At 34.0% G+C, this 12816-nt stretch overlaps 1 protein-coding gene across 1 annotated transcript in view; it reads left to right on the forward strand.

Moving 5' to 3' along the window:
* The window catches only part of KIF14 (kinesin family member 14), a 63631-nt gene that overhangs the window by 33355 nt on the left and 17460 nt on the right, over positions 1-12816 (forward strand). Inside the window, 7 exon segments of the mRNA XM_021003182.2 lie at positions 603-729; positions 1330-1423; positions 2742-2880; positions 3437-3537; positions 7021-7115; positions 10859-11083; positions 11263-11441. Of these exon segments, the coding sequence (XP_020858841.2) occupies positions 603-729; positions 1330-1423; positions 2742-2880; positions 3437-3537; positions 7021-7115; positions 10859-11083; positions 11263-11441 (960 nt within the window).

A 12816-nucleotide genomic window follows, 5' to 3' on the forward strand; every position in this document is an offset into this window, starting at 1 on the left:
GCCAAATAGAAAAGTTTATATTTGATTCCAGAGGAAATAAGGAGCCATTAGAATTTGTGTGAGAGGAGTAGGGGAGGTGACATGGTTAGGTATTTGCTTTAGGAAGATCACTTTGGTGGCTGTGAGGAAGATGGATTGAAATGGGATAGACTTGAAGCTGAGAGTCTAATTCATAGTCTAGGTGAGAGGTGATTAGGGCCTAGTCTGAACTAGAGTGGTGGCAATATGAGTGGAGAGAAATGGACATATGCAAGAGATCTTCTCAAAATAATCTCTGAAATGAAACCTTTTTCTTGATCACTAATGCTTCTGATCATATGTTTGTGAGCAGATTTTTTACTTTCCATCAAAATTTTTAGATGGAAAAAGTTAAACTTATGCCGTAAAAACAACTTTAATGCATTTGTTATGAAGCAAAAACATAGGCAATTTGTTACAATTTTATAATTAATTAATTAAATTAATATGCTACAAAGCAAAGGTTAGTCATAAATATAAGTGTTATCATTGTATTTGTGTGTATGTATATATATATATATATATATTTTTTTTTTTTTTTGTTCTATCTCTTGGATGGGTCTATACAAATGGATGTTATTTAGGCCTTAGAAGATCATACTGTTCGGCATGCAAAGATTCTTGAAGCTTTGGAGGCTGAGAAGCAGAAGATTGTTAAAGAAGTACAGATTCTACAACAAAATCTGAGTAACAAGGACAAAATGTTAACAAGTGAGTGATGGAGAATGTTGGTATGTATCTTAATGTAAAGCCATGCATATTACCTTATAAAAATGAGTATATATGTAAGTCAGTGTGCAAATGCCTAGGATACAGAATTTTTCTTTAAAAAAAGCCTCTTTGCCTACAAGCTGTTCATGTTCTACTGGGGAACTGACCTTTACATAGATAAATAAAGTTTGGGATCTAGATACATCTGTTCTTTAGCCATACATCTTATCATCTACACTATAAAGTTAAGAAGAGAAGCAATGTCCATAATGGATAGAGTATTGAACTCAGAATAGGAAAGATTTGTATTTTAATTCAGCTTCTGAAACATACTAGCTGTGTGACTGAGCAAATCGCTTAACTGCTGTTAGCCTCGGTTTCCTCATCTTTAAAATAGGGATAATACTTGTAGTACCCAACTGGGTTATGAGACTCAAGTGAAATAATGCATATAAAATACTTTAATGTGCAATGTTATATAAATGTCAGTTATTACTAGTAAGTACCTCAAAATTCTAGTAACTTTTTAGAAATTTGGCTGTTCTTAGAGAAGCATATTTACTTATTCTTGCTTAGTTTATTATTTATGTTTTGCATTAGTCCAGCCTAATTGGAATTTCATGAAGCTCTCAGTGATGATCCAAGAAGCCAACACCATTAGCAACAAATTAAGAAAGTGTTATGTTTTTTGTAGGTGAGTGATATATTTGTTGACTATAAAATGCCTTTTATCCTCGTCAAGGCTCCTTCCAATTTTCAACTTTAATTGTGTTTTCTACAATTATCTGGAGATTCCTAACATTTTAATGTATAGGAACTATGCCAAAACTTTGTGGAGACTATAACCCCAGATGCCACTATGCATTGATAGTTGGCAAAGTATTTTTGTGTTTAATGAGGAACAGCAGAAAAGCTGTCCACAGTGATCTAGAGGAGATTTGGTTCATGAACTTGCTTTGCATTGTTGGTCAGGCAAGAAAAGTTACCAGTGCTAAGCTCTTGAAATCTCTGAAATATCTTTGCAAGCATTTTGTTCCCAAGGTTTGTGTTAAAAACAATTGTTCTAAACAAAACTGATTACTATATAATTATAATAACCAATCTTGGCCCCAGAGAAGAGTTGAAAAAGTGTTCTTCCCTCTCTTCATTACAGGGGCTGGTGTGGGGACTCCAAATGTGCATATGCTATGAGGCATTGTTGACATGTGTATTAGTTTTGCTGAACTGCTTTTTAAATCTTTGTTATAGGCAATGGCTTACTAGACAGAGGAGAAAGGAGGAGGGATATATCCAGAAATCAATGTAATATAAAATATTAGGCTCTGATAAAAATTTTTTTAAAGAATTATTTTTATTTCATTTTTTAATCATTCATAGGAAAACCTAAAAATAGATAGTGTATTGATTCATAAAAAAAGTAAGTCCTATGGTGGGTATGAACAAGCTGCAACATATAACCAATGAGGGGCTCTGAGGTAGAATAGGAGTAAAGGATGTCAAAAAAAGTACAATAGGAAGATAAGACAGGCTGCTCACATGGGTGAAGACAAGTGTTGACAGGCAGACAGCATTCCACTGGTTCCGTCATGATGTAGGGAGAAAGTGAGGAAGGTTCCCCATCAGATTGGGTGGATCTTTTAGGTAAAATTGTTGAACATGGATAAGAGGTGCATTGATGGATTGTAGTCTTCGGTGTTGGAGGAAGCTTCCAAATTGGCAGGATCATAGATCTGTTAGAGTAATCAAGTATGAATCTAAAAAATTAATTCATATCTTCTCATAATTAAAATAGGATGTTTTCTTTATTGAGATGTTTTTTGAATCAGCAGTTTATGCAGTATTGCAGACTTTTCTTTACATAATTCATATTAAGTATTTTTTTTGCTACTATATAAATGTTTAATTACAGAAGAATTTTTGTCAGAATTTTATTGTCTTGTTCTAGTTAAGGAAATGTTCCCTGAAGTATTGTGTTTTTTAAAGGTGCTTTATTATTATTTTTCTTCATTCAGGCATGATATATCAAGCCAAAGAAATAGTACTGAGCCTTCTGTTCAGGTCCAGGTTCGTAATGTTCAGCTGGGAATCTCAACTTTCTGGAGCCTGGAGAAGTTTGAATCTAAACTTGCAGCAATGAAAGAACTCTATGAGGTATGGAATTTTAATAAAATCTTTTGTTTGGAAAAAAGTTTAATATCAAGTAATTTAGTTATTTTATACTTGGAAAGGGAGGAAAATACTTAGTCTGATTTTACTTGTTATATAACCTTTTATAACTCATAAAAATGCCAAAGCTACTAACAGCATATTTTGTAGGATTGGGATTTTGGTTAAGGGATGGATGGAATTAGATATAACAAACATTTATTAAACATTTACTACATACCAGGCACCATGCTAAACACTGGGAATACAAATACAAGCAATTAAGGCCTTGCCTTCAAGGAGCTCACATTCTAATGGGGAAAAATGACAGATAAAGGAGAGCCAAAAAGGGAGATGAGGTGGAGTAGTGTCACAACGAAGAGATGGTTAGGAAGTTATGTGGAGGCCTGGTTCAGATGACAGAAGGCAAAAGCTTAGTGTCTCAGGGGCAATGGCAGGAGAATGAAGGTGATGACCAGAAAGCAGGAAATGTTCTATGGAAAAGATCAGGAGGAAAAATTAAGGGAGAAAAACTAACCAGAATAAATTGTTTTTTTCTTAGAGTCATAGTAGCATTAAGGGTGAAGATATCTTTTATGATCCAGAAGATGAATGGGAACCTGATTTAGCAAATACAGCAGTTTCTTCATTTTCTAGAAGAAGGTAAATACTATATTTTTCTCCCCCATACACAGAACGTTCTTTTGTTTTAAAGGAACTTTTTTTTACATGCTATCTGGTCATATTTCATGAGGAATATTATAAAACTAATCAAATTACAGTACTTAATTTTTATTTATTTTATTGTTAGGCAATGGGGTTAAGTGTGTTTATAAAACACAATTCCTTGCCTGAGGTGATAAGAGAAAAAAATCTAATAAGTTCTGGTATAATTCAAGTTGTCATATGGAAGAGAGATTGAATTTATTCCTCTGGGCCCAAGAGGATAGAGCTAGAAACATTCAGCGGGAGTTGCAGATATGCAGATTTGATCTTGATATGAGGGAAGGCATCTTGACAATTAGAAAATGTCTAAAAAATACCCAAGGCTGCCTCTGGGGGTAGTGGATTTCCTATTGCTAGAGATCTTCAGGCAGAGGCTGGAAGACCAAATGTCCTAGATAGTCTTAGATTAGATCTTATCTCTGTGGGCCTTTTGAGCTGTGAGATTCAGTAGGTGCAAACCCCTTACCAGAGTTACCCAGCATCAACTTCTGTTTCATGGCCACAGACTACACCTATGAACTGAGCTAATTATCTTCTAAACAAGTGTTGTTATCATAAAAATGATCATGAAAGAAGGTTTGGGGGCCCCTCATGACCTCTGGAATATTCACTCTTTAAGGGCTTCTCCTACAGAGGAAAGGATAACAGTCTCTGCTTTGATACAAATAGGTAGGTTTATTCAAGTTAATTTCTTTTGGCATCATCTGAAGTTGTAACTTTGGAGCTCTTTTTAGTGTCTTTAGCACTTTGCAGCCTCAGCTGTTTTTTTGTTTTTATTGATCTTTTGTTTGCACATTGCCTTCATTTCCCATGATATCCTTCCTCCATCCAGAGAGCAATTTCTTATAAGAATGTATAAAAAGGAAAGAAGAGGACAAAGCAACTCAGCAGAGCTAACTAGTACAGCCCTCACATCCTCAATATACGTAGGGTTCTACATCCATAGTCCACTACCCCTGTGAAGGAGAGGGGAAGCAGTTCTGTCTTTTATTTGAGGCCAGATATTGTCCTACTCATACCCCCTTTAGTTTCAGTTTTGTTGTTACTGTTCTTTCCATTCATATTGTAGTCGTTGTGTCTATTGTTTGATTCTGCTTATTTTATTTTTTGTCAATTCAGTCAACCAATCAACAAGCATTTATTAAGTGCCTGCTATGTGCCAGGCACTGTGCTAAGTTTTATTGATACAAATAGAAATACAATACAAATAGTCTAATGAGAGAAGACAGCACACAAAAGGAGGCTGAAAAGGGGGGAGGGCATGGCTGTCCTGGACCTCCTCCTTAACTGGAGGTTTTGGTGCTCATGGCTCTACCCTCCAGTTAGAGGGACAGAGGGCACTGATGAGGTGTGAGTACTAAGGCTTATTTGATCTTGCAGGATTATATTCATTATATCTTAGGAGGCAATAATATTCTATTACATTCGTGTATCACTGTGTATCCATTCCTTGGTTGATAGAAATCTCCTTTGTTTCTAGTTCTTCACTATTTTGCATTGTATTAGACTCATATCTTTGATATTTGGATCAAATCACTAGCAGTGGAATCTCTGAGTGAAAGCTAATGGACATTTAAGATTCTTTCTTAACATAGTTCCAAATTGTTTCCCAGAATAGTTGATCTGATTCATAGTTCTATCAAAATGTATTAGTGTCCCTGTCTCACAACCCCTCCAATGTTGATTATTCTCATCTTTTGTCATTTTTACCAATCTGCTTGATTTGATTTGCATTTTTCTTACTATTAGTGATTTTAGTGGTTTTTTTATATTGTTGTTAATATTTCATAATTCTTCTTTTGAGAATTAGTGAGCAGTTAGAGTGCATTCAATGTTAAAATTAACTCTCATTCTAAGCAATATATTGGCAGAAAGGAAAAAGAGTGAGTGTTTTCCTTTGCCTGTTGCTTTGGAATATCTATGTCTCTGTGCCTTTCTCCTTCAGTGAGTTGATAGGACCATACTTTAACTTACTCTATCTAAACAAAAAGTCACAGTCGCAAATGGAAGGAACTTTAGAAATCAAAGAGCCTAACCCATGTATTTGACAAATATGGAAACAGAGGCCCAAAGAGATAAACTGACATGCCCAAATGTAAGGTAGCTAAGTCTAAATATTTCTCTATCAAGTGATAAAGAACATAGAGATCTAAAAACATTATCTTTCTGGTTTTTTCCATATCTCAATCTGTTATCTTTTATTAGAAGGAATAGGAAAAATCAAATTCTTAAGAGCTCATTTTGGTATATAATATAATAATATTACATCTTTAAAACAGGAAAATGGTTTTTGTTCAAATACTAGTCTATTAAAATTATATTTATACTAAAAATAAACTCCTTGTCAAGTTTCTTTCAAATTTTTTTTTACTTAACTACAGGTAGAATTTATGTTTAACTGTCAACAGTGTGTATCAAATTTACAGTCAGCTGAACCAGACTGCTTTATTGCAGAACAACAGTATCTCACCCCAGGTAGCAGTGCTATCATTAAGAGTCTGTCAGGTTTCCATTATCTGCCAACATTCCTCAAGTTTGCAGTTCAGTTATAAACATTGACATGAAGCTAAAACTTCTTAGATTGAAATCTTTCATGTCTTCATAGATAAAGTTAAGGCCCCAAATCAATTATTATTACTATTTTTACAAATATGGTACTTTTAAATTATTCAGGTGTTCAAAAGCATTCTACTAAAAAAAAATACCCAATTTAGAAGTTCTAGGATATAAAATATATTTGATTCTTCTAATAAGATTTTAAGCTTGTTTTCCAATTCATTAACAGGAAAATAAGACCTAGGCATCACTTAAGAATTACTCCCTCTACTGGTATAGGCTCAAAATTAGAGGCTTTGTAGTCTTTTTATTTTATTTTATTTATATTCTATATATATCTTCAATTAAAATGGAAGAAAACAAACTCAAAAAGCCAAGGACCAGAGTCATATGACCTCTCCCCTTACACCATTGTCTCTCATCGAAAGCTATGAGCAAAGAAGTCCAGCCAAGAGCAGGGCAGCCTGAGAGAAAATTGCCCCAGATCATTTAAGAGCTCATTCATGATTTTTCATAGTAATTTTAGTAGACTGGAGGGGTCAGAAGCCAGATTACAAGAGGCAGGTAGCATGGAAGTGGAAGTATTCATTTTAAAATACTTTTCCTAAGAATTTAGCAGATCATCTATTGCAGAGCCAACATAAATGATTTAGGGGGTTATTTGATATTCTAGCCTATCTACTTCTCCCCTTCATTAGTAGATATAATGTAGAATTAACTATTGAAATTTTCTTCTTCTTTTTCTTCTTGTTTTACATAATGGAGATTTGATGAAATGAGACGTCCAAATTCATTTGGAAAAAGTGATGATTTATAAGAATATAACATGTAATAATAGCTCCTTGTGGCCTTTCTTTTTTGTAGGAGCAGGAGTTTGATGAAGAATAGGAGAATTTCTGGATGTTTACAAGATATAATAGTCCATCCAGTTCAGAATCTGAATTCTTCACGTTCATCAGGTATTTTTTCTACCAAATTAATTTGCATTTCAGAGCACTTTATTAATACGATTAAATTATGTGGGAAAAAATTTGCAAATGTTATACATTGTATTAATCTGAGTAAATATTTGTGTGTGGATTTGATAACTTGACCATGTGTTTCAGTAGGAGGAAATTAAATGCAATACATTTTTAAAAATTCATTTACATGTAATTAAAATGAATACATAATATAATAACTATTATAAGAAAAATAAAAGTGAACATAAAGGAAAATAGTTACCATTATTTATAGAGTAATGAAAGTTATTTGGAGTCCTATAAAAGTTAAGAGAATGAAGAAAATACAGGTCTAATCTTATTAAATACAGGTAAAAACAGACTCTCAAATGTTTCTAAAATCTTAAAAGACATTACTGTTTCCCTCTATAAAGTGATCTGTAAGGGGAGCTAAATTGACAACTTGATTGGCTTATCTCATATACACTTGCTTACAATATAAAAGCATGCATATATATATATATATATATATATATTATATATACTAATTTAGCTGTCATTATCAGAAAATTATCATCAAAAAATAAAGTTATTTCACATAACTGCTTACATTACAAGCTTGAGAACTTTTTTCAAATTATAACTATTTTTTGATGGAAATTTCTCTAAAATATATTACATATTTCCTTGCATCCTTAACCAAAAAATACTTTAATTGAAAATGAATCTCTGATCATTTTGATGTGGGCATTCCCTCCATTGGTACGAATCTCTACCCATTCAGATCATTTTTAGTTTTTATTTCTACCCTGTGTTTTAGTGGCCTTCCTCTTCAGGCCCAGGCCTTTTTACTTTTTGAGGATACTAGTGGAACATTGAGCTTTCCATCTGCTAACCTTTATTCAGGCTTCATGACTGACATACTTCCTTTCCAATCATAGATTTCCTTGTGATATCCCTGATAATACTTCTTTCACATAGGTCATCACTAGAAATAGGCTTCAGTCTACTTGTACTTGTTTTTCCTTGGGTCACCCAGAACTTTAATTCTTTATGAGTTTTGTCATAGTCTGGATAATAAATATTTTTCATCATTTTAGTTTTTCCTGTATAGATTGTTGGGCCAATCTTTAGAATATTCATCAGTTTCTTTCAGGAGAACCGATAAGGTTCTGAGCTTTACTGGAATCAGAAATATATCATCTGCAAATAGTAACAGCTGCAGGATCTTACCACCTGTAGGGAATCTCTCCTCTGTTTGATTCTTGTGTAATATATCCTCAGTATCACTTGCAAATACTTTTGGCAAGCATGCACTTCCCTATTTTCACCTTTGCTTGATATTTATAATCAATTATTTCTGTGGTTGCTTTTGTCAAGGAATTGTGTGTGATCTTCATGTATGCATGAGGTACTCCTCGTTGGAGTAGATACTCCAAGACTCTTAATGCTCTATTGTATGAAAAGCTTTTTTAAAAAAAATAATCAATAAACAGTAAGCACAGTGGGGTTTTGTATTCTCTGCAGTTTTTAGTCAGCTGTAATGATATGGATTATGGACTACAAGAGAAAATTATCTGTGAATGTCTGCCTGTTTTTATTGAGGGAAGTGTTCATGCTTTATGGATATGAGGCTTCTGAGTATTCTATACGCCTTTGGCTTCCTTAATTTCTCAAACCTGAGCCATATTCTCAAACATTTGTCACTACCCTCCCCTGTGCTAGCCTTTGCCTTGATGTCCCTGTGTATCAAAGTGTGTGTTGATTTGATCTGGGGCATCTTGTGAAGGTCTTCAGAGAATTTCTCTACTTTTTCATCCTATGTAATGTATGTTGATGCATGAACTGCAATTATCATGACTACTACATGGTAGGATGACACAGTGTCTTATGAAATGAAGTTACTCTTATCTTTGGGTGTATAATGAAATCAGCTCCTTAGTTTGCTTCTCCAAGGAGAATCCATGAGTTATCCTCCCGTTTGTGTACAATTTCCTTTTGTCTTTTGGTTTCATTTACTTTGAAATTATCAATATTGATGTTGTTTAATTCTTCTAGTAATATGTTTTTTTTGGTCTTTGAACAAAGAGTTTCACATTTAGACTATCTACAGTTAATGTTTATTTGAGTCTTAGCATCATCCTTTTCTATTACCATCACTGTGGGAGCAGCAGACCACCAGAACTGAGGGCTCTTTTAATTTTTTCCTTGATTCATTGATTGTTGTAGCCTCCTGGTGATGGACTTTACCATTCTCAGCTAAGTTGGCATCCAGATACTATACTTAGTCTATTCCTGAGACTGCACCCAAAGCTTTTTAAGTTTGACAGAAAACATTCTAATAAATACGCAGCGGGGAAGAGAATACACTTTTATTTAGTGCCTGTGCCAGGCACTGTGCTGCGTGCTTTACAAATGTTATCTGATTTTATCCTCACAACAGCCCTGTGAGGTAAGTGCTATTATCCCCATTTTTCAGTTGAGAAAACAGGCAGAGTTTAAGTGACTTGTCCAGTGTCACTCAGCTAGTAAGTATCTGAGGCTAGGTTTGAACTCAGATCTTTCTGACTGATGCTACTAGGCCCCATTGCTTTACTCACTGGGCCCCTTAAGTGCCTCCTGAGGCACGACATGAGGCTTCTGAGTAATCTGTAAGTCTTTGGCCTCTCTAATTTCTCAAACTTAAGTCATGTTATCAAATATTTTTTATCATCCTCCGCTGAGTTCGCTGGCATAATCTTTGAGAATGCAGTGTCTCTTCCACACTGGTATGAAGCATTGAAGTAGGACCTTAGGCAGACTAATGAGCATAATTTAACCTTTTCTTGATGACCTGTTGTCTTCACTAGGAACATCTGTTGTTATGCTTTGCAATAATACAATTCTGTGCTTCTCAGTTTTTCTTTTTTCTCTCTTTACATCAGGCTACCAGCTGTCACTTTTGCTTTCATTGTGTTCTAGTCCTGTGAACTGGAACATCAGATAACTTCAAGTTGTTAGTAAGAATTGTATGTGAAATAAGAATCAGTAAGAGAGATTAGAAGAAAAGTTCAGTAGCATTAGTGAAAATGTTTATGAAGCTGCTACTTCAAGGCTGTTTTTATTTTACTTCCAATCACTGTAGTATAGCATTGAGGTTGCTAAAAAGTCTGACCTTTGGATAAATGGCTTACATATGGGCTTAGTTATTATCAGTCTGTTCTTGTAGCTATGGAAGGAACCAGTATAAAATATATCTAGTCGTATTATAGTCAGCTCTGTTAGTAACTGATTTTGTGGCGTGTATTTTATTCTTGCCTTGTTTTCTGCTTTCTTTCCTGTGTATTTGTTAGTACCTTATTAGGCATTTAGGGAATGGTAAGTTGTGCTAAAATTTCTGATAAGAGAGGAGAGGAAGCTAATTTAGTTTGGTTAAAATGAGGTTTGCTGCTCATCTATGGTTTTCATTTATTGGGGATTATTCTTATTGCTATAGAGGAATTTAATCTATTATTACAAGTAAATGTATTTATTGTAGTTGCTTATTCCAGTGTATAACTTTAGTCATTTTAGCTTCAGCTTGTGGAAAAAGAACATAAGGAAGCTAGGTGGTAATGATAAAAAAATTATATTGGGTTGGTTCTGTGAAGTATTAGTGAAGTAATTTAATAATAATAATAAGTAATAATACTTAGATTATTCCTTCAAAGGATAGATTTGTTTCAAATTTGAGTACTGGGTACAACAGCTGTCTTTTTGTTAATTATTTTCTATTTATGTAGGTTTAATGGAGAAATCAAACAACATTTATTCAAACTCAACAGAATCTTTCTTGCCTGGAATTTGCAAGGAATTGATTGGTTCATCATTAGATTTCCTTAGTCAAAGTGATGATGAGGAAAAGACTATGGCAGACAGCTTAATTACCAGTTTTCTTAATATTCATTCTTGTATGACTGCCATTTCCAAAGCTTATGAACAACAAGATGAAGAAAGTCAAGATAACTGTGAGTGCCACCTTAGCTTTTTAACAATTACTTTCTACATTTTTGCTCTGATTTGAATTATTGTTTGTCATAGTGATTATGGATTGTTTTTGTCAATATTAAAATGTACTGAAGTTGTTCAGAATAAAGTCTTCTTTTATTGGGAGATTGTTTCTGATCACTGTTCTACTTTTTTGTAGTTTTTTCTACTGATCGAGCAATCCAGGCATTTTGTATTCAGATGACATCTGCTTTTGAGCAACTTGTTGTTCTAACCAGACATTGGCTTGATGATTTTCCACAGTCTACTTCAAGACCTGATGATGACTTGACACAAGAAGTTAAAAAATTGGGAGGGTACTTACAATTGTTTTTGCAGGTAAGTTCATCTGAATTTGTCCCGACATCAAACTGTCTTTGAAATTTTGACATACAGGCACTTTAGAAACTCTTCTTGAGGAACCAAAATCATTTGATCTCAAAAAAGACTTTAAGGTAAATGGGCAAACTTGTCCTAATCAGTGGATTCTCCTCTATTTTAGTACTTGAAATAGCTAAAATGGCATCAAAGAAATTTTTTTGTTCTATTCTTCCGCATTCCGCAAAGTTTCTTTAAAGAAGTGGTGGTGGGGACTATGGACATATTAACTTGGGACAGCTTTATATATAACAATAGATAGACTTCATGATAAAAAGTTATAAAACAGTAGAACAAATCCTGATTCCTTCTTCAGCATTGAACAAACATTTATTACTGGTCAGATTCCATTACATCCAACTCTAAGAGATGTTTCAAATTATTATTATACTTTAATTTTCTTGTACTGAATATTTCTTGAAATAAATTGGCCACTGCCTGTGGCTTGGAAATCATTTTTTTAGATATAAATTAGAATTTGGAGAGGGGGAGAAAAATTTAAAACTCAAAAGTTTATGAAAATGATTGTTGACAAATCAAAATAAATTAATAAATTAGAATTTGATTTATATATTTTACCTTGTTTGATATATGTGCTGTATAAAAAGTTCAAATAGTTATGTTTAATATGTTTATTTGTATTTTTGTTTTTCGTGATTTACAACTAAGATTTCATATTCCTTAAAATTTATGAAAAATTGCTACATATAGCTTTGCTTTATTGGAAGAGGCTTTCTTTGAAGGGTGAGTCTAACATAAGACTGTTTTTGAGTTAAATTCCATGCAACAAGGTAATTAGCATAATTAGTATATAGGGCCTGGGCTCTCTTCAGATGTAGTAAAAATGTTATGTATTTGTGCTTTGACTAGTTAAAATATTTAGTAGTAAGTAGACAAGTTGCCTACCCAACAATTTTACTTGTAACAGATGTATGAGATGCAGTATGGGGTAGAGGAAAGAACATGAGATAGGCCAAGAGGACATGTGACACAGGAAGGAAAGCAGTCAGGAGAGAAGCTGAACAAACCCGGGCTCTCACCCCGCTATCTGCCTGTGCACGAGAGCAGCTCCTTTGCAGCCTCACCCTTCCAGAAAGCATTTGAGTGCCCTCAAATACAATGCTTTTCAGCCACTGCATTGTGCAGGAGACGGTTTTTATCCTTTAGGTTGCTTACGGTGTGGTAAAGTGGTTAGCATATTCTACCCAGCTGGCATATATTTCATATTCTGTCAATTTGCTACAAAAGAGGTCATGGCTGGCATTCTGAGGTAGCATTCTAAAATAAGGGTTTGCTTTTAACCCTTGGGGAATGCCAGCAGATGAAATCAGTGGCA

This window comes from Phascolarctos cinereus, unplaced genomic scaffold (genome assembly GCF_003287225.1).
Source record: "Phascolarctos cinereus isolate Bilbo 61053 unplaced genomic scaffold, phaCin_HiC Scaffold_5;HRSCAF=322, whole genome shotgun sequence".
Taxonomy (NCBI): domain Eukaryota; kingdom Metazoa; phylum Chordata; class Mammalia; order Diprotodontia; family Phascolarctidae; genus Phascolarctos; species Phascolarctos cinereus.